General features: G+C 42.5%; 1 protein-coding gene across 2 annotated transcripts in view; it reads right to left on the reverse strand.

Annotated features, from left to right (window-relative positions):
- Positions 1–11,975: 11,975 nt before the first annotated feature.
- Positions 11,976–23,201, reverse strand: part of SMC5 (structural maintenance of chromosomes 5) — a 77,079-nt gene continuing 65,853 nt past the window's right edge. For both annotated transcript variants that reach the window (XM_048850433.2, XM_048850434.2), the window contains 3 exons: positions 15,663–15,842; positions 15,472–15,567; positions 11,976–13,944 (listed from right to left, as the gene is read on the reverse strand). In XM_048850433.2, coding sequence (XP_048706390.2) covers positions 13,807–13,944; positions 15,472–15,567; positions 15,663–15,842 — 414 coding nt within the window. In that variant the 3' untranslated portion in view covers positions 11,976–13,806. The remainder of the gene's footprint in view (positions 13,945–15,471; positions 15,568–15,662; positions 15,843–23,201) is intronic.

A 23,201-nucleotide genomic window follows, 5' to 3' on the forward strand; every position in this document is an offset into this window, starting at 1 on the left:
ATTGACTTGGATTGAGTGGAGAGTATACTTATTAAATATGTGGACGACACCAAGTTGGGAGGGGTTGCTAGCACTTTGGAGGACAGAATAAGGGTTCGAAATGATTGACAATTTGGAGAACTGGTCTGAAAATCAACAAGATGACATTCAGTAAAGACGTGCAAAGTGCTACAATCAAAGAAAAAAATCAAATGCAAAATTACAAAATGGGGAATAACTGGCTAGGCAGTAATACTGCTGTAAAGAATCTGGGAGATTTGGTGGATCACAAATTGCATATTAGTCAACAATGTGATGCGGTTGCTGAAAAAGCTAATATTCTGGAGTGCATTAACAGAAACATCATATGTAAGACACACAAGGTAACTGTCCCGCTGTACTCAGCACTGGTGAGGTCTGGGCTGGAATATTGTGTTCAGTTCTGAGTGTACCACTTTAAAAAAGACATGGACAAATTGGAGAGAGTCCAGAGGACAGCAACAAAAATGATAAAAGGTTTAGACAACCTGACCAATGAGGATAGGTTAAAAACCTGAGCATGTTTAGTCTTGAGAAAAGATGACAGGGGGGGGGACCTGATATCAGTCTTCAAATATGTTAAGGGCCATTATAAAGAGGATGGTGATCATTTGGTTTTCCATGTCCATTTAAGATAGGACAAGAAGTAATGGGCAAGGGAGATTTAGGTTAGATATTAGGAAAAACTTATAAAAGGATAGTTAAGTACTAGAATAGGTTTCCAAAGGAGGTTGTGGAATCCCCTCACCGGAGGTTTTTAAGTACAGGTTGGACAAACACCAGTCAGTGATGGTCCAGGTTTGCTTGGTCCTGTCTCAGTGCACGGAGCTGGACCAGATGACCTCTCAAGGTCCATTCCAGCCCTACATTTCTGTAATTATATGATATTATTTGGTGGTTTCTTAAAGGCCCAGCTTCTAGAGTCATGTGATTATCAGAAAAACTCATTTCATTTGGGAGGAAAAACCTAAAAAGTAAGTCTTCTAGCTCTCAAGGTTGCAGAGAGAAGCTTGAAAATGAACACCAAAGGCTTAACAAACCAAAGACAAACAAAAAGAACTCAGTAGTTATTATGTAAGATTGATTTTTAAGCCAACGTCATGATTTGGGAGGCCGGATTCATTATTTTTTAAACTGTTCAGGGCTGCAGTTCCTTGCTCTTTCTGTAGGTTTCACCCCCAGAGGGGAGAATTTGGCCCTAAATTAAGGGGCTCCCAAGCAATGCACTTTACTAATTGTTTCTAGAGGCACCAACCAGGCTTTGAACTGCTCCCAAAGAGAAGTGAATTGGATCATCATAATCTGGGTGTAAACTGATTAATTTTTGAAAAGTGATTGCTTCATTGTTTGTGTAACATGATATCCTGGGGCGGTCATCTGCAACAGGGATCAAACTTGCATCTAAAAACATGACCCTTTACTGCCCAAATTATAGGACCCAGCTCTGTTAGTTCAAAGACTATGCAGAGTAAGAAAACTATATATCGTTCAGCCACTAGGGTAGGACAGAGAGCCAGAGTGAGTCAGCATGGGTTACAGCTGCATAGCAGGACTTCTGTGAACAGTAAGACTATGGGCAGAGGGGGCCAAATGATTTTTGTTTAAAAAAAGACTTATTGTCCCTGACTCCATTATATAAAAAGAACAAAAGGAGGGGTTTGGTTTGGTTTGAAATAATACAGAATAAAAGAGTAACAAAGCAGAGCTTTTTTAACTTAATTTTTGGAGAAAGCAGACCCCTTCTAACAATTTGGGACTCTCTCTTTAACAATAAGGAGGGGGGCATTGTAACAAGCAAATAACCTGGCTTGCCACAAACCCTGAAGGATAACTTGGCATTTATATTTTCCTCTGTGTGGTATCTTTAAAAAAGTATCCTGAAAAACCTTCTAAAATAGACACATTGAACAGATAAAGGGCCACACTTGGCTGTGATTTATACCCACTGTGACCTTACCAAGTGTAAAGTCAAGGCAGGATATTGCTCTTCATTTGCAAATTTAAAATTACAAAATAAAATTTAGAAATGATTATTTTATCCTTTGCTTACCCACCAAGACCTGAGCTCAGGGGTCGGTTTCCACATTTCCATTGTGACAGTAGATGACATCACTTAATCTTTCCCTTGATAAGACAAACACATTGAAAAATGGAAAGGAATTCAGAAAGGAATAGCTTATGTGACCAGCAAGCTGGAGGGATTGCTATAAGGGGAAATAAAAGATTTTAAAATACATAGACTAAGTAAAGGATGTTATCATTACTTATTAATATTTGTCAACACAAGAAAGAAGGAAGATTATTTAGGTGTGTCAAGGTTCCTCCCCCACTCTGAACTCTAGGGTACCAATGTGGGGACCTGCATGAAAACCTCCTAAGCTTACTTTTACCAGCTTAGGTTAAAACTTCCCCAAGGTGCAAATTAATTTTATCCTTTGTCCTTGGAATATCCACTGCCACCACCAAACTCTAACTGGGTTTACTGGGAAACGTAGTTTGGACACGTCTTTCCCCCCAAAATCCTCCCAAACCTTGCACCCCACTTCCTGGGAAAGGTTTGGTAAAAATCCTCACCAATTTGCATAGGTGACCACAGACCCAAACCCTTGGATCTGAGAACAATGAAAAAGCATTCAGTTTTCTTACCAGAAGACTTTTAATAGAAATAGAAGTAAATAGAAGTAAAAGAATCACCCCTGTAAAATCAGGATGGTAGATACCTTACAGGGTAATTAGATTCAAAACATAGAGAATCCCTCTAAGCAAAACCTTAAGTTACAAAAAAGACACACAGACAGAAATAGTCATTCTATTCAGCACAGTTCTTTTCTCAGCCATTTAAAGAAATCATAATCCAACACATACCTAGCTAGATTACTTACTAGAAGTTCTAAGACACCATTCCTTTTCTATCCCCGGCAAAAGCAGCGTATCGACAGACACAGACCCTTTGTTTCTCTCCCTCCTCCCAGCTTTTGAAAGTATCTTGTCTCCTCATTGGTCATTTTGGTCAGGTGCCAGCGAGGTTACCTTTAGCTTCTTAACCCTTTACACGTGAGAGGATTTCTCCTTTGGCCAGGAGGGATTTTAAAGGGGTTTACCCTTCTCTTTATATTTATGACAAGGTGGTACAAGGAGTCAAGAGATGAAGTTCAGGCCTGATCTACACTTAAAAGTTTTACTGGCATAGTTATATTGGTTAGGGGGTGTGTTTTCTCCAACATAGATATGGTGCTAAAAGCCCTTGGGTAGATGCCGTTACACCAATATTACTGTGCTTACACTACAACATTGTTATACTGAGGTCTGATCTACACTTAAAATTTAGGTTGACATAGCTAGGTCAGTGAGGGGTGCGAAAAAATCAAGCTATGCCGTCTTAACCTCAAGTGTAGATGCAGCTGGGAGAGGAGGTGATCCTACAGTGACAGAACAACCCCTTCCATTGCTGTAGTCTGCCTCTACACTGTGGGGTTATGATGGCATAGCTACAGTGCCATAACTATGCCGCTATAGTCCCCATAGTGTAGACACACCCTGATACTGCATCCACACTAACAGGCTTTGACGGTGTAACTATATAGGCAAAACCATCCTAGTGTAGACAAGGCCTTAATTTCAGGAAAAATCTTCCCGACAATGAGTTCTACTAGACTGTGGAATATTTTCTCCAAAAGAAGAGTAATGGAAGCCTCATTTCATGAACCATTTAAACACAGACTGGACTAACCACTAGATAAAAAGAATGGTAAGTCTCCATTGGAGCACTAGCCAGAACACTTTGTTTAGTCTGCAAAGTACGCAGATCTGTGGACTCTGAATACAGACCAGCTGAGTAAGAAAGTTAAATTTTTCCATGGAGAAAAAAAAAATCTTTTGTTTCTTTCATTTATTTTTATTTATGCTGAAAGAAAAAAAATAGGAATCACAAAATACGCTAATGGAAGGATCTTGGTTAAATATCTGCAGTTGTTCAACAAGACCCAAGAGTAAATTCTTACCTGCTAAGAAGATTTCTCATAATGCCATAACATGCCAGCCCAGACAGTGGGTATTAAATCCTTCCTGCAGTAAACACATAGGAAAACAAACAAACAAACAAACTGAAGGAGTGTCATCGTTCTCCTTCAATGGGATGCTGCAACCAAATACTGCAATACACAGAACTTTTGGCCCAGATTTTTAAAGGTATTTCAGTATTGTTGCACTCAGCATTGCAAGGACTAACTGATTTAGGAGCCTAAGACTCATTTTAAAAAGTGATTAAGGCATTTAGGAGCATAAATCCCATTGACAGTCAGTGGGATTTTGGCTCCTAAGTGCCTAAATACCCTTGAAATGAAATGTAGGCCTTGCAATGCTAAGTGCAGCAGTTACCTAAATACCTTTAAAAATATAAGCCCTCCTGAACAATGAAACAAGGTGAGCAACCTAACTAGCAGATAAGAAGTTACTCTTCTCCTTCATCCCTATGATGTCAGCCCAGACAATGGCAGCTGCAAAAATATCCTCCTCCAAAACCGACATTGGGAGGGCACCGAGGGAGAAACTAGAAACCACTGACTAACTCAAGCACATCAAAAACCTATGCTGACATATAAAGTTTTGAGAAGCCCTAGTTTCCAAAGGACGACTTGTTTCTTTTCGTGCCTGTGGGTGGGGACCTGCAGCCTCAGGGTGGGTGAGGGACAGGATGGAGTAGTACTTTTAGCCAAGCAGTTTGACAAGCTAATACATTTATGGGCGTCTGGTCTGTTTTTATGTACTAGCCATTGCCTTGGTAGCCTTTAATTGTTTCCAGACTGGAAGCCTACGTCAGTGTGACTTGAAAGGCTATGAATAATGACTCTGCTGAGAAAACAAAGACAGGGAGAAAACCATAACAGCATCAGTCATAGATGCCATGGTAGGTGTGAAGATTGCTGTGCTTGTTTTACTGGACCCTATCAGAGTGCCTTAGGCTCTGCTTAAGGGCTGGTCTACACACAATTCTTGTACCCATTCAACTATTTTGCTTAGGGATGCATTTTTTTTAACCAAAATAGTTGAAGTGGTACAACCCCGAGTGTGGACGCTCTTACAGTGGTATAAAGGTGACTATACTGGTATAGCTTACCCCTACAAACTTTATGGGAATAAACTATTCCAGGATAAAGAACCTTTATACAAGTATAACTGCATCACATTAGGGATTGTACCACTTTAGCTATGCCAGTTTCAAATCAGCGAAGTTAAAGCAGTGAGTAGACAAGCCCATAGTGAGGAGGACTAGTGGGGTTGGAAGCAGGAAGGGAAGTTCCAGCAAGTGGGTCCAGATTCCCACACACTTGAAGCCCATTAAAATACTTCTGCAACACTGGTGGGATGGCCTGAGGCCTAAACAAACCTCTAAGGTGGGGCCATCGGATACTGCTTGTGTTGGTGATGAAGACGTCCCCAATTCTTCTCTTTCCTGGACACCTTCCTTGGACTTTCCCCATGCCCCAGCTATCCACTGCCAGCATCCCTATAAAGTACAGGACTTTCCCTATGCTCAAGCTTTGGACAGTGTTCCAGGTGGGTCCCTCTGTCCCCACTCAGACTTATCTCAGTTTGTATTCCTCCTTGCTGGGAACGACTCACAGCACTTATCTCCAGTGGGAAGTCGGCAAGTCCCCTTATCTTAGACAGCTTACAACATCTATTTCATTGGAAGATATGTGCTCCAGTGGTAGTGGGGACTTCTTTGCTCTGAGCACTCCAGAGCTCAGTAGGCCATGGAGGTTTTAGCCTTCGTCTCAGCTCAGCTGTAGAGGACAAATGGATTACACCATCTCACATAATCTAGGGGCCTTTCAGTTAGATATACAAGGCCCATCCAGAATATGCACACTCTGCTCCTTCAGGGTTTGCGGGGAGAAACATGAGGAGGAAGAAGAGACATCCTTGGCCATAAGATAAGGAGAGGGATTTATCGAAGAAAAGTGAGGTATCATCTTGATCACTACTTTGTTTTGCTGAAAGACTAGGTAGTGGTTCCTGATGTCCAGGAATTCCTCCAGCCTTCTAGCCAGGAAAATTGTTATGCGGGCAGGCTGCTCTCAAAAAGCCTCTCTTTAAAAGCTCAAAGAGAGGGCTATGAGAGCAATAAGGGCCAGGCTGAAGGGCCACAAAAAGCAACGTTGGTTTTAGCTTGGTTGCTACCTTCAAAGCATCCATCTCTCTCTATAACAGTGTCTACCCTATGGACAATTTATCTATATTATCTTGGAGCCCTGACCACAGAGGCCTGGCCCTCAAGGTAGCACAATCCTGGTCTCTATGTAGACCCTCCAAAATTCAAGCTAGAAGGTTTCTGTTATCTAAGTGCCAACACTGAAGAAACAGTTAATGGGCAGTGATGGATTTCCAGACATTCACGCACCATTGTGGTTAGCACCTGTTCTGGTATGACTTTCAAGCACGGTCATTTGAACAGGCCAAAAGATGGGGGCAGCTAGGATCCTTGTGCAGGAGATGTTGAGAGGAGGGTTTGCTGAGGGGATAATCAAGGGTAACACTTAAAAATTGGCAGGGTTTTCTTTGCACTTAGTCCATAGCCTACTTGGTCTGAACAAGGACAAAGCCCAGAGTTAGAAGTTTCAAAGCACGCCTGGTTTTCTGGGCTAATCCAGAACCAGTAATATGATAATCATCCTATCCCTTGCTACTGCTGGTTTGTTTTTTAATTTTCAAGAGCACCTCGGGCAGAAAATGCATAGGCTTAACTCTAACAATGGGAAAGTATTTGTTCTGAGAACAAGGTAGTCCATGGTTAAAGTGAGCAACTGAGGATTTTGATGTCTACTTGGGTGGTCATTAGGTCTTTTTAGGGCATCCTCATACTTCTACATTACGATTGCAGTTCCCTTTTCCCTCATGGCTGTGGATAAGCTGATCTACTATTGCTCAGAGTATCTTTAAAGATACTATGCAAAATGAAAAAAGTTACTTACGTTTATAAAGAAAATATGACATTCCAATTGTCTTCAGTCTTCACAAACACCAGAGACATAAGAGCCCAAGAGTTCACAGTTATTGACAAAATAAGTTGGTGAGTGTCTGTTGATTTTCTCACATACATCATCTATTCATGGCAGTGGACTGAGAGCCGTCATCAGCCTGCAATTTTCTTACAATTCCCTTTACCTCGTTACTGTTATATTTCATTATTTGTTCAGTGTAACAACTACCCATCTGCAGCAAAACAAAACAACTCTGCCATTTTTAAATGTCTCAGTATTGAAGTATCTAGGTGTTTGAGTTGGAGGAAATCACTATTTCAGAAGCCCTAAAGTAGCAGATTTCATACTAAAAGCAAACAAATGCTTAAATCTCACGGAACTGAAAAACCTTTGTGGAGAACAAAATAGAACTAAATGAAAGCAAAATGTTAAAGACTTTGAGTGGGTTTTAATTATTTTGCTAAAAAGATATGGTCAGGTTGGTATGATCTACTATACTATACTATATCTATTATACCCTTTTCCACCCGTTTCTGAATTACAAGATAGTATAATGTGCCATCTAAAAAAGACAGTGGATTTTGTGTAACAAACAAAAAACCTACTGTCACCAAACAACTCTATTTTTGCACACCTCAGAATTAACAAATGAGTATCCATGAATGATGGAGAAGGGAAACTATAGTTTCTTTTGTCTGAAAAGCAAACAAAACATACTTAGCCTGTAAACTGACCGACTTCTCTCCAGAATGGACCCAAATTCCAAAGTTCAGAGCAGGATCCAAACTTTTCAAAACTCAGGATGCTTGGAGATGGAGATTTGGTTTGACACCTTTCTTGTTATGAACTGAAACAGAAGGGTATGTATAGTACTAACATTTAAAAGGTAATTTGCCAGATCCTCAGATGATGTAGGTTATCTTAAATGGAACTATGCTAATTTATACCAGTTGAAGATTTGGCCCAAAATTTAGCTTCTTCATATTTATTTCTAATTATACTTTTCCTCTGGGGTATTTAATGTAATGGACGTGGTAAGAAAAATTAACTTTCTTTGCAAAGTGGGAGCTAACATTAGGAAACGGGAGAGAAAATGGGCCAAAGAACCCTATCCACCTGCATCTGTTACTCTTTCTATCCTTTTAAAAAACTGTTAGGAAAATCTAAAAAAATTACCGCATATTAGATTAGTCTGTTCAAAGAAAACTCCACCACATTGTCTCAATCCTGTCAAATCACTGTTCATAAGCCCGGAAGGAATCACTTTTTGTGAGTACCCTGTGCAATGGAGCCTATCATTTTAGTTACAAATACATTTGGCATTGCTCAGTCTTCCTGCCTCTCACAGCCATCTTGTCTGTGATAGAGACTGTGTGATACCCAAGGTTAAGGTAAACTAGTGCTGATGGAGACGGAAACAAGCACAAAAACTCTAATATTAGTGTTCACAATCCAAAGCTTTTTAAATAAAACTGTTAAATTGTTAGAGGAGGATGGAGGGTATTTTCTTACCTACTAATCAGTTTGCTCTTAGACCCTCTAGCTGGTTTCTGGGATTGCTATAATGTTTTCTCCTTCCAGAAGACGGAGGTGGGGAAATGGAAAATTTCTCCATATACTTTTTTTTCCTGTTGGGAACACTAGACTCTCATGCCCACCTCTCACACACGATCAGGTCTCCCAAAGTCCCTTTGACCCTCACCCCATGATGTGATAGAATATTTTGCCACAAATGTTTGTTAAATAATTGAAAGAAACATCATAGTGTTTCTCGTTTTTTGTTCTTCCCATTTCTCTCTCTTTCCCTCATTATCTAATTTCCCAGACTGCTTTTCCCTACAGACAGCCCGTTTTCTTTTCCATGCTCCCTCCCCAATTTTCTGACCTTCTTTCTCTTCCCCTTTTAATTTCACTCATTCCGGTCTCTAACCCCATCCTGGCTCCCTTTCCTTAACACTTCTATGTTACATCATCTATTCCTTGGGGCTTCCTTTGTGCTCACTGTGTCCCTGTTACCTCAATCTCATCCTGTTCTTTCCCAAGACCCCTTTCCATCTTCTGTGACCACCCTCATGTTCACCTCCAGATAAACCAATCCTATGCTTTTTACACCCCCAGCAAAACTTATCTCATGTCTCCCTCCAATTTTCTCCAGGCCCCATAGGAGAGTCTTAGGTTTGGCAGATCTCCCTCCTCTCACAAATGAGCAATATGCCATACCTGCCAAGTATTGTGCAGCTACATGGATAACAATTTATGGAAATGATTTGCAAGTATGAAAAACCCTATTATGTAATATGTATAAGACCATAAACTTCAGTTTAAGGTGAATACAACCTGCCCCATGCAATGGTGGGCGTAAGTCATCATGCTGCAGAAACTTGGCATTTAGGTGGATGCTGAAGAGTGTATGGGGAATAGGTGGGTGGAAGATGAAGTGGCTGGGGATTGTTGAAGGGGCTGAGTGGGTGGAGGTTGTGGGGGGCGGGGTGGAAGGTGGCAGTAGTTAAGAGAAGTGGAATGTACAGGCCGTGTCAGAGAGGACAGAAGCTGGGAACTGCTGAGTTTGTGAGGTGTGGAAAGATGGGGTGGCTCTGGGGAACATCTGAGAGTAGATGCTGGCTAAGGGCTGATGGAAAGCTGGGACTTGATGCGGGTGGGATTGGAAGGTTGCTGTGGAGGGAAGCCTGGGCCAGGATTGTCCCCATCTTACCTTCTGTCCCTACTGTTGCTACTTCCTGCTGCCACCACTGCCGGCCTACTCCTCTTGGCTGCTCCTTGCTTGGCTCAGGTCCAAAAGGCACCACAGAAGCTTCTGGAGGTCTTGAACTGAAGTTGCATGACATTTAGAGTTTGTCTACATTTGAAAGTTAATTCATATTAAAGTAAGGTGTGTATTTAAAGTGCACTGGCTATTCCTGAATAACTCCATACACAGACAAGCCCTTAGCCTGGACTGTGGGAATGTGTATGTGTGAGTGTCACGTGAGGTGCATGGCAGTCAATGCAAGTCCCCTTGCAGCATACCAGGCAGAGCTTTTTGAAAGTCAGAATTTTGCAGAAAATTCCAATATTTTGAAATTTGTTTTTGTTCCAAATCTGAAACGTCAAATTCTTTTGTGGATAGAAAATTCTGAGTTTTCAAACTGAAGTTGCGTTTAGACATTCCCAAACTGACAGATTTAATTTTGGCTCAGTCCAGCATTAATCTACGTCCCCATGAGCTGCCATAGTGCCCCGTGTTCCCATTTTCCTCTATGGCTGGGCTCCCTTGCCGTACATTTCACGTGATGCACTCTGACCCTACGACTCCCATGATACAGTGTGTCAGTTCAACCTATGGAGAGTCCATGATGCATCATCGCAGATGGGCAGTGCTCCCTGCCTAGCCTATGCAGAAGAATGGGAGCCTGAGGCACCCACACTACAATGCCGATGAGGCACTGCACCAGCTGATGCAGACAGATGAATATGGAACTGACCCAAAACTAATTATTTCAATTTGGATTCAGCTGACTGACCCAAATGGAGAAGTACTGCATTTTGATTTTTCATCAGGGAAACAAGCATCTAGCCAAAAATCTTTGATTTTGCAGAAATGTGCATTTTCCATTGAAAAAATATTTTGATGGAAAATTCCCGACCAGCTTTAGTACCTGACACACAGCCAGCCAGCAAGCCCACTGCTGAGCTGATGAAGCATGGGAGAGGCAAGAGCTGCTGCAACTCTGAATGCTACCCTTTTACACAGAAGGTGCCAGGCCCAGCATTTTGGGGCTGCAGAGGAGGTGCTGGGAACACAGCATCCCATTTTACCTCCCCAAAACAGGGACAGGTTGTTTCTCCCCCTCAGCCCATTCCCAGAAGCCTAGTTGCCCTCTCAGGAGCAGTTTCTCAGCCAGCAGTATTTTTATTTAAATTTTTTAAAATGTAAAATAAAAATTAAATAGAGAATCTAAAACAGCTCCCAGTTGAGCTTTTACACTAAAAAATGAATTCCAAATGGTGTAAAGGTGTGACACTGCAGCCTGAGTACTTTGTAGGAGAACGGCAGTACTCTCTCCCCTTCCTCAGTTCGGTGTTTCACCTTGATCTCCAAGGGATGTCTTACTGTCTTTTACAAATTAAGAGTTGGGAGAATTTTGAGTATTTTATTTCATTAGTAAAAAGAAAAGGAGTACTTGTGGCACCTTAGAGACTAACCAATTTATTTGAGCATGAGCTTTCGTGAGCTACAGCTCACTTCATCGGATGCATACCGTGGAAACTGCAGCAGACTTTATATATACACAGAGAATATGAAACAATACCTCCTCCCACCCCACTGTCCTGCTGGTAATAGCTTATCTAAAGTGATCATCAGGTGGGCCATTTCCAGCACAAATCCAGGTTTTCTCACCCTCCACCCCACCACACAAATTCACTCTCCTGCTGGTGCTAGCCCATCCAAAGTGACAACTCTTTACATAATCAAGTCGGGCTATTTCCTGCACAAATCCAGGTTTTCTCACATCCCCCCCACCCCCATACACACACAAACTCACTCTCCTGCTGGTAATAGCTCATCCAAACTGAAGAGTTGTCACTTTGGATGGGCTAGCACCAGCAGGAGAGTGAATTTGTGGGGGGGGGTGGAGGGTGAGAAAACCTGGATTTGTGCTGAAAATGGCCCACCTGATGATCACTTTAGATAAGCTATTACCAGCAGGACAGTGGGGTGGGAGGAGGTATTGTTTCATATTCTCTGTGTATATATAAAGTCTGCTGCAGTTTCCACGGTATGCATCCGATGAAGTGAGCTGTAGCTCACGAAAGCTCATGCTCAAATAAATTGGTTAGTCTCTAAGGTGCCACAAGTACTCCTTTTCTTTTTGCGAATACAGACTAACACGGCTGTTACTCTGAAATATTTCATTAGTGTTGTCCATGCCTATGCCATGAGTTTAGAGGACAATTACACAGCTAACAACAATCTATGAGAGAGTTTTATTCTTTTTCTGTTTCTCCAATGTTGCTTCCTCACCCTGTAAGACAGTGATTCTCAAACTTTTGTACTGGTGACCCCTTTCACATAGCAAGCCTCTGACTGTGACCCTCCTTATAAATTAAAAATACTTTTAAATCTATTTAACACCATTATAAATGCTGGAGACAAAGCAGGGTTTGTGGTGGAGGCTGACATCTTGTGACCCCACATGTAATTACCGCGCGACCCCCTGAAGGGTCCTGATTCCCAGTTTGAGAACCCCTGCTTGAGATAAAGATCTATGGAATACTGTTTCCAGTCCCCTAGTGACAAAACATGGAATGACCCTCCCAAAACCTGAAGGTGGAAGGGGTCCTCACGCACCACTTCTGTTTGAAACGAATGGGAGAAAATAAGCAGCACTCTTTTTAACACAAAACCTACATCTGGGGCTAAATTTGACCTGACAGTGGCCTGTTAAATAAGGCTTTAATTTCTAAAATGTTACTTTTGTCACACAGCAAATTAAGTGGATGCCAGTCAAACTAATACCGTCCTTCAAATGGCTCCTTCAGTAGTGAAAATAAAGATATTACATATTGCTGTAGATTTTCAGAGAGCATCTGGGACTGGCTCATTTTCCTAAAGATTAGTTGGAAAATGTAACTGACAGCAGTCGTCCAATTTTATACAAATCTGTACCTTTTACAATTTTGTATCACAGATTAGTTAGGCAGATAAGAATTTCAACCAGCTGACACATTCTATTTCAAGAGTTCACAATTACTATTGACAGCAGTAACTGTTACCATTTATACTTAAACAGATATGGCCAAAATCCCACCAGGAAGCCAGCAAATTTAAACAGCTACATCATCAGAGATCTATCCCTCACTAGGAGTACAAAACCACTCCAAAGAAACTAGAGCTGTTAAGAATAGCTGAGTTCAAATGTAAAAACCTACAGGAATAATTTCCATACCCACCACCAAAAACAATCAACATTTAGATTGATGTTACTTCTAGAAGCTATCTTGTTTATAGCTCTCCAGAATAGAGACAAATACAAACAAGGCTACTGGCCCAAGTAAAATTTTTGTTTAAAAAGCTAAAATTTATATTTGTCCATGGGGCAGGGAGGAGGGTAGTGGTGTGGTGTGTGTGAGTGAAGGGTTTGGGCTTAGGAATCCACTTCACCCTACTGAAATAGAGTTTAAGGGGAAATGTTAATATACATAATACTATAATGTCTAGTTACATAATGTATGCTATTTTATATTTAATAACCACCACAAGAAAAAACTGTGATGCAAAGCTACACACACACAAACACACCACACTAGTTGAGAATCTGGTGACATCACATCCCTTCTGCCTCACTCACATAGTTATCATTTCAACAGAACCACTTCAAAGCTATCCACTGTAACTTTATCTTTGAGTTAACTGTGCAATGTATTAACCTAATATACATATCACAACTTTTGGAACAACAAAAGTGGATTTGACCAGATGTAACTCATTTGGAAAGAAATAAACTGACAGCTAAAATTTCCTGATCTGGTATGTTGGATATAGCAAAGTGCAAAAGATCCAGATTTCTAGGGGCCCTCCCATTCAGACAGCCAGTCCTAGGTAAAAATGAGTTTTTCTTTGAAGAAACAGATGGCTAGAACAGATCTAAGCAAATACTACATATATTTGAAGGTAAGTTTCTAAAAACAGAAGCCCAGCTCTTCATTGTCAGTTCTCTGCAGATTTCCCTCTCAGATTCAACCACTTCGTGTTCATAAATACAGTCTCACAGACCAGTAGTTCCAAAAGGCTCCATGGAATTCACTACTGATCCATTTGCTCAACTTGTCGCCGCCGCCTACGGAATGCCTTTAAGTTCCATTTGGTTGGTTCTAGCATAAAAGGTCCATTGTAGACAAACAACACTGTCATTTTTTCAGCATAGGTGAGATTTTGCAGGAGCTGTGAAAAATGGGAAGAAAAAAAGTCACACTAAGCAACACCTCTTATGCCAAGCATCACTTCTGTATTAGTTAAAATAGATTAATGTTTCCCCCAAAAGAACTTTTACATGGTGCTTTTACCACTGTTTGCCATTGACCACATATGCACGTCTCCCACTACCTGGACAATCTGGGATAAGGAAATGAAAGAGTAGAAATAACAATAAACACCACCATCATTTTTCCACTCTAAGGCCACGTCTACACCACAGAGACTTCAGTGGCAAAGCTAAAGCACCATAGCTACTCCAGTATAACCCTGTAGCGTAGATGCAGCCTATAGCAACAGAAGGGGTTTTCCATTGCTGTGGGAATATCATCTCCCCGAGTGATGGTAGCCAGGTCGACAGAAGCATTATTCCGTCAACACAGCTGCATCTACACCAGGGGTTTGGCCATCAAAGCTACCAGTGCTCAGAGGTGTGGATTTTTCACATCCCTGAGCATCGTAGTTAAGTCATTCAAAGTTTTAAGTGTAGACCAATCTTAAATTATGCCAGACACTGAAGTTTAGGTGACCAATGAAAAAAAGTTGTTTTTGGTAGATCCCTTGACTGCCATATAATCAGATAATTGGTTCACACCTGCTAACATCTAAATAAATTAAGTTTTGGGATGCAGGGGAATGTTACCTTAATACCTTAACTGGCGATCAAGCAATTTACCCCTATAATCTCTCCTAATTTCCTGTAGTAAACAGTGTAGGGTACTTGCTGAGATTGCATTAGAGCAGGCAACCCCATTGGTCCTTTCAAACCAAACCACACAATTCTGCCAAAGTACTACAGATAAACAAAACTTGTAAATAACGTTCCTTCTTGGGGCTGTTGTTTGGGTCATAACAAATATAAATCATTCAGCTGGCTGCCTCAGGCACAGACAGTATTTCCCCTGGTCAATTAGTTCTCCGCAGCCCTCCTTCCAGAGAGTACAGCACAATCCCCTTTCAGGCTCAGTAAGCCATCAGCCTGGTGCTCAGGCTCGAATAGTCTTTCCTCCCTAGGTGTACGGTTCTCTGCAGCCCTCCTTCCTAGGACTGCAACACTGGTCTTCCTAAGCTCTCCCTAAGCCCTCAGCCTGACTGTTAAGGAAAGCTGTCTCACCTTTATCTTTCTCCTTTGTTTAGGCTACAGGTGTGCCTTTTATTCCATATCCCTGTCTCTTGAGGGTCCCCTGGTTCCCAGCAGTGTGTACTTCAGCTTGTTTGTACAATCAATCGTTCCAGGGAACCACAAGTCCCAGAATGCCTGTTCTTAAAGAGACTAAGCCTTGGAACAGAGTTGGTTGAGCCCAGGCCACAACTATCCTTAAAGGGGACAAACTGCTGTTATAGTATTTTTATTTCATCCCTGTCAGTCTCAAATGAACAAACCAGAAGACATTTATATAGCACCTATATCAATGCTATTTATTATTTTATCAAAGAAGTTGAAAGAAAGAGTCTGACACACATGAGAATCTTTTCGTTTAGTTTTCAGTTACCCACCTTCGGCGTAATAAAGAAATACTGAGAAGTGCTCTCTTTACAAGCAGTCTTCACAACCATTTCAAAAACTCTCCTCTCATTGACTGGGTCCATTCCCTTTAAAAAAAATATATATATATTTTTACAATTCTTCTGGTCACTCTATAAACCCCTGTGGAATAAAGTCTTGTTTCACACACTAGCAACCTTACCTGATTTATTTCATCTACAACCCTGAAAGGACATCTGTTGAGTTCCTGCAGAGCCATCAAGTACAGCATAGTTGAAACACTTCTCTCACCTCCACTCTGATGGTGGGGAGTCAGTTCATGCAGTTGGGTATTACTACGGAATTTAACTCTAATTCGAATCCCATATTTGTCATACTCCTCCTGTGAAAGTAGACAGGAAACATTAGACATCTACAGCTTCCTACAGTGCACCCTATTTGACAATGCAGCAAAAGTGAAAGGAAACCATTTTATGTATGTCTTACATTAGGAGAATGATGTGTTCGGGATCAGTAATATATATAAACTCTTTCATTCTGTTTTAAACTATGGTTTATCTCTTAGCATTGATCTATTCTTCTTACACATAGAACTTTTCTCTAACCCATTCCCCAGCTAACCGATTTGATGTCTAATTTTAAAAAGGGTAAGTTATTAGAAATTTTGTTCTTATAAATACTTTTTTTCCCCCACACACTGGTTAGTAAATTATTGTATAGCAAACAAAACATTGGCAGCAAGGTGCTTTATAAATAAAATCATAATTGAATACAAAAGTTAGTGTTTCATGAGACAATAATTGGTCCTAGAAATTTACCCTAATTGTGAGCTCAACTGGAAAAAATGAGTGAAAGTTTATAAAATGTCATAAAAACCTGTAAGAATAAATGTTGATAGGAAAAGGTGCAAAGAAGACAGCAGAATTGAATTAGTTTAAACAAAAAGGCCTCCTGATTTAACTCAAGGACTGTGTTAATATTATACCTGGTAAACATTCAAGCATGGAACTGAAAATCAATTGACCAAAATTGTTTTGTTGGAAATTAGGCCTAATAGGTAAACAAAATAGTGACAGGATGAGCTATTTGCCCACCACTTCTTTTCTGGGGTTCTTGAAAAGAAAAAAAAAGAGATTGGGGGAAAAATTAGCTGAAGAAGCTGTCTGTTAACAACTGCTTCAGCGAGCCTTACCATCATGGCTGCCACCCTCACCATTTCTTGGGATCCACTGTAACATCACTAAGCTTTTATCACCCTAATCCCAAGAGATGTCCTGACTAGACTGGGCCAGAGAGAGGGACCCACATGAAATCACTACCTTCACTGGCTTTGGCTAAATCCCAGCCACCACCTGTGATGTGACACTTTGTTGCCCCTCCCCATGTGTCCCTTTCCCTTCCCCATCTTATTTCATTTCTTCTCTACCCCTTTTATTTTGCAAATGTGTTTTTCCAGCAGAGAGAGTCAACACCAGAAAAGCTGCGTTTTCGGTCTTTGCTGATCTTTTCTTTCCCCTCTGAGGTATGTGTGTCTTGTTATCTTCTACGAAACAGCAGCTTTAGCAACAGCAACACCACCACCAGCTACAGACCATCTCAATTTTTTCTCTTTTCCCCCCAAAAGGAGTTACCACCATCTAAGAGACTGTCCAACAAGGGAGGTTTTTTCTCTACAGCTACGGTACCAAGCATTTGTGAAGTTGCTGTATTTACGAAACCTTGTTTCAAACTGTTCAATGTTGAGCAGTTTCAGGGTCATGTCAACATCTTTGACTTTTTGGGCCCATGTATTCCATTGGAATTAATACAACAGTTCCCAATTTACCCACAGAGAAGACCCTATTTATTGTACCTATGATCACACCAAGCCACAATCATTAGTCAATGGTTTTGATATACTGCACTGATACACTGTGATCTGCAAATCTGGGCTGGCGATTTCTGTTCATCTAAATGGATTTTAGGATAAGATGGACTTGAAGCTGTCCATTAAGGTACTATTAAAAAAATAATTCTACTTCATAAGTCTTTTTTTCTAAATGTCTGCTTGTCCAAGAGTCAGTATACTCCATTAACACAATTCTTTGTTTCTCATTCTTCATTTCTCTGTCAAGAGCCATGATCTTTTTTCAGAAGATTCTATTAATATCATAATTGGTTTTAAGTGATTGTAAGTTTAAAAGCAAATTTTAAAAGTCATTATGCCTCCTCCTCTTTTTTTGAGCCTTTTTTAGAATGGTACCAGGTGAATGTAAACATGGTTTTCATATTTGTGCACACTCATTTCTGTTCCTCAGCTTTTTTATTGTTGTTGCAGACAAAAGATAACTGTATTATACCATGCTGACCTTTGCACAATAAGTTCTATAAAAATTTTTAAATGAATGGAAAACTTCTTAAGGCTAATTTCCTTTCTGTTAGCAGTGTCTCCCACAGACCTGGGATCAGGGCTGCTCTCTTCTCGGTGCAGCTCACAGAGGCAGATCAAGAGTTCTGGCGTTGCACAGTTTGGCCACACCCTTTCTGCTCCTGCTTGCTTCCAGGTGAGTTATTCCTGGACTGTAGAACTTGCATATCATTAACAAATATTCCAGAGATAATGAAATCACTATGTACATTAGACCAAGAGGAGGATCATATGGTAATGATTCTACTTAATAGCTGACCCTTGACTCATGAGTAAGGCTGCGAGTTTATCACGCAGGTCACGGATTCTGACTTTCCGTGACCTCTGCAGCAGCCGGTATGCCTGGCTCGGGGGCCGCCTGAGCAGTTCAGGCAGCCCCTGGACCAGTCACACCTGTCACTGCTGGGGCAGTATGGGGCCACAACGTCCCCCCACCCCAGCAGCAGGAGTTTGGCTGTGGGAAGGAGCAGGGGCATGAGACGGGGTGAGGTGGGCTCTGGGCAGTGCTTACCTCAGAGGGCTCCCTGGGAGCGGCGACATCCCACCTCCCTCAGCTCCTAGGGGGAGACATGGCCAGGCAGCTCTGCGTGCTGCCTCTACCTGCATGCACCACCCCCACAGCTCCCATTGGCTACAGTTCCTGGAACTGAGGGAGGGAGGATGTCGCCATTTCCAGGCAGACGTGAAGCCACGTAGGGAACCTGCCAGCCTCCCACCCCTTGGTGTCCCTGGACCCCCTCCCCTCCCTGAGCACCCATGGCATCCCCCCAGCACCCACGGCACTCCCGGGCGCCCCCCCCCCGACAAGATTTAGTCAGGGTTATATAGAAGTCATAGATATGTCACATGCCGTGAATTTTTGTTTAGTGCCCATGACCTATCCATGACTTTTACTAAAAATACCCGTGACTAAAAACACAGCCTTACTCATGAGCCATCAAGGGTGGGTAGAATTGTGGAAGATGCTGCTATCAGAAAGGAAATTATTGGTAAGAAATTTTCAATTCTGCAGCCCTCATTCCACCCAGGAGGTTGATAGCAATTTTGTGGAGTGTGCCTTGATCCATTCTGGGACAGAAATCTCTAATGATTTGTAGGTTTCCACAATATGGTCTAATGTACACCTAGTGATGGAGGACTTGGAAGTTCTAAGTCCCCTGCATGTCAGGTGGAAAGACACAAATAGGGAGCCCCATCTCCGCATGGATTCTCCACACCTGAGATAGATTTTTCAGTGCTCTTCTGACATCAAAGGTGTGCCACGCTGTTTCAATTGGATGTTAAAGTTTTGGACAGAATGAAGGAAGCACAACCTTTTGGGAGGCATGAAAGGAGGAATTTACTTTGGGAAGAAAGGATTCAGGTATCCAGACCACCACCTTGTTCTCATAGAACAGGCAGTAAGGCTCCTTGTCTGGAAGACATGACAGCTAAACAAGTCTTAATGGATAAATAAAAAGCTGAAACTGAAGTCAGAGACTCAAAAGGATGACTTGTCAGGGCCCTCAAAACTTCCCATTTTGGGAAGAGTGGCCTGACCACTGTGGTCTGTCTAATCGGACTGCTTAAGGGAATTTGGCTGTCTGTGAACTGTCTGCTAGGGATCCCAAGGATCCTGTGAACAGCATGCTACTAAAGGCAGACACCGGATGCTCAATGGTACTGGGCTGAAAGCCTCTGTCTATGCCTTCTTGGAGAAAGTCCAGTATCGCTGGAATTCTTTGATTTCTGGAATCTGAATGGTGCTCTTGGCACCAGTTTTTTAATCTGGATCAGACAAAGTAGTACGCTTTTAGTGCTGATATTCTCCTAGATGAAAGTAATACTTAATGACTCTGGTGGACATACCTAAATGTTCTAGTGCTTTCCTCTCAGTAGCCAAGTTTGTGAGAGTACATCCAGTCTCCACAGAAGCTGGAGCAGGGGCTTCAATTTCTGCTCTATCAGGTCTGAGAACCAAGGTCTCCTCAGCCAGTGAGGAGTTATCAGTATTACCACTGCCTGTTCTTGTTTTATTTTCTGAAGCACCTTCCCCAGTAGTGGAAAGTGTGGAAATGCATAAAGAAAGGCTTGTGGCCAACTATGCGATAAGGCATCTGTCCATGGATCTGGGGTCTGCTTCCCTTGTGAAGTATTCTGGCCTCATTGTGTTCATACGATTCATGAACAGTTTGGTTGAAGGGAGGCCGAATGTCTGTTGACCCTGCGCCTGCTAAGTTAGTCTGCCTTTTGGTTCAGGTGCCCTTTTATGTGGCTCACTCAGAGAGAAAAGAAGAAATGTTCCACGTATCTCATTATATCCATTACGTGCACATGAAGTACCGGAATCCTTGTTCCCCCTTGTTTTTTTAAATGTATGACTGTAGTTGTATTGTCCTATTGAAACATAACGTGATTCCCCATTAGGGTGGGCTGGAACCGTCACAAAACTAGCTGGACCACTCTCAGCTCTAGGAAGTTTAGGCTGTGAGTCTTTTCCTCTTGACTCCAGAGGCCCCAGTCTGTTTAGGTCTCCAAGTGAGATCCCCAGCCCTCCAAGCTGGCCTGGTTGCAAGGACTAAAGGATCTGGAAGGCAGAAGAGCATGCCTTTGTGGACATTGTTGTGGGCTGCTGACCACTGTAAGGAGTAGAATACCTATGTTGGAACCTTAATCTTTCATGTGTTCTGGAGCATGGTCCCATACTTGTAGTATGAAGGCTTGAAGACTTCTGATGCATGCTTGTGCCCATGAAGTGATCCCTATGCATGACACCAGGAGTCCTAGCAGTTGGAGGCACAGTGCTACGATAAACCTCCTGCAGCTCCTAAGCAAGAAAATCAACTCCTAAATTTTCTGAAACCTTTCTAATGATTGGTAGATCTTCAATACCAAGGTGTCTATTTCTGCCCCCAGGTGGGTTATTCTGGTAGATGAACCAGAGAACTCTTCTTGGTATTGATGATGAAGCTGTGCACCTGAAGGAGAGTCAACATCCAAAACGTGGCCCTGTGCACTGATGACTGCAATAGAGCTCTGATCAGGAGGTCATCCAGAAAGGCGTACAGGAGAGTTCCCCGAGACCTGAATCTGGCTTTTCTCACCATCATCATCTTAATAAAAACCTTGGGACCGAGGAAATGACAAATGGGTGTGGTCAGTATTGATGTTTCCTGCTGCAGAAGTCTGCAGTGGCATGGTCTGATGGGGATATGGAAATATGTGTTCACTAGATCTACTTAAGTGAAGAAGCCACTCTGGGACATGGATAACACCATAGAGGCCACAGTCTCCATCTGAAGCCCTATTTTCTTCACCCACTTGATGAGCCTTTTGAGGTTGAGAACAGTTCTGATACTCTCCCATGCACTTCTGTACAATGAAGAAGATGATTTGCTAGGTTCTACTCCCTTCTTTTGAGGGAACACTCTTTCACTGCCATATGCAGATGAGATATTTTGCGCTAGATCAGATTGCGTTTTATGTGGTTGTTGGAACTGGATAACTGGATGAAAAACGGATGGGGTGGAGCCCGCAGCTCTCGGGAGTATCCTTGACTCACTATTTCCCTGACTGACTTGTCTGTGGTCAGTGAAAACTATTCTTCTAGGAAATGGGAAATCCTGTCCCCTTGCTTCAGTTCCTGATCGAGGCCTATGCAATTTTTGCCATAAAGTAAATCTGGCAGGAGGGAGGCTGAAGTTTCTCTAGACTTTCTGTTCAGACTTCGATTACACTGTTTCCCTTAGGGAATCTATTTTCCCTTTGCTGATGCCTCTGAGAATGAGGAGCAGACAGAGGTGCTCCTTTTGAAGACCGATCTATATTCTCTCCTGAGGACACTTAGTGGAAAAGGGAGGGACTATTAGGATTTTGCTGCATTGTCAGCCACCACCTTATCCAGCTTTTATCAAAAAAGAAGGAAGCCTAGAAACTTGGCCAAGCACTGGATCTGCTTAGAGTCAGGATCCACCTTTCACGGTCAAAGCCACTGGTGGTGCCTGACTATTAAGCTGGAAGCCATAGCTTGGACTGAGAACCTCACTGCATCCATTGAAGCATCAGTTACAAATGATGTTGCTAGGGCGACTTTCTTAAAAGTGGAGCAAAGTCAGGGTGAACTCTGTCCTTAAGAGCTTTGGAGATCTTCCAGCCAGGAAAGAGATGTTCTTGCAAAGTGCCAGCAATGCCTGGAGGGTGGCACAAAAGGATTGGAACAAGCCGAATAAGACTTGTTCCAATCATCCCTAATCACTGGTTGAAGGAGAAATGAAGGGGTATTGCAGCCTGAGGGGAGGATTTTGAGGGGAGAAATTTATTCTGAGGTACTCACAGGAGCCTTAGCAGGTTTCATAGCCATGCAGCTTGTCTTCCTCAGTTCAGGAGGAGGAGGAGGAAGAGAAGTCAGAGGACTCATATCTTCTGGATTTTTTGTCTTTTTTCTTTTTAGCTTCTTTAGAATTTTTTTAAACCTTTTTTAGCATGCTTTGGGAAAGTGAAAGCTCTGCTGCTGCTTTATTGAGGCCTTTTGCAATTTGCCTTCCTTAGGGCCTACTGCCCTCTCGAGAGGTCTGTCTCAGAATCCTCCCACACTGGGTCCCATTCCAAGTGGGAGGGGGGAACTTGCTATCGAAAACCCTCCTGGTTGGCATAGCAGAAAGGGAGGCTGATCAGAAGTCCTGTTTCTTTCCCCTCTGCACTGAGTGCCCACTTTAAAACTTGCAGCGTTGCAAGTCCTGCCCAAGCCTCCCCTATTTGTTCTGTCAGAGGTCCCGTGTGATGTACTCCTTAAGCTGAGTGGCCAGGGAGGGTCCTCCCTGCTTTTGGAATCTCCTTGTTCTGCACTGGAGTTCATTTTTCCCCTGTTGGAGTTCTGGCTTCCTTGGTGGGAAGGGGACCCCACCTGCTGTTCAACTCATAGTCCTGGGACCTAATGGAAATAGGTATGGAAGGCTGGGTGCAGGTTGGGCACATCTTGCTGTCTGCCGAGCCTGGGAAGGCTGCCTCACATACAGAACACTGCTTAGATTTGACCTGGTGCTTTCTTGGCTGCTCTGTTATGCCTATAAGGGGCAAAACAGCTGGCCAAAGGACACTGCTGTGAAGGCTCAGGGAGGGTTAAGCTGCCAAAAGGTTAACTGACCCTGGGGGGAGGAGAAAAACTCAGGAAGGAGAACACTTCTGCCCAGTTTTTTGGGCAGTGGGGAGCAGAGTTAGCATAGAAGGCGAAAGGGCAGGTGCAAATGAAACCGCCACTGTCTGCTGTCACAAAGGCGGAGAATCTGGCAACAAGCGATTGCAGAGAAGGCACAGCCAGACCATGTGGTGTCAAAATGCTGATCAGGTTCCATGAAC

This window comes from Caretta caretta, chromosome 5 (genome assembly GCF_965140235.1).
Source record: "Caretta caretta isolate rCarCar2 chromosome 5, rCarCar1.hap1, whole genome shotgun sequence".
In the NCBI taxonomy this organism is placed as follows: Eukaryota; Metazoa; Chordata; order Testudines; family Cheloniidae; genus Caretta; species Caretta caretta.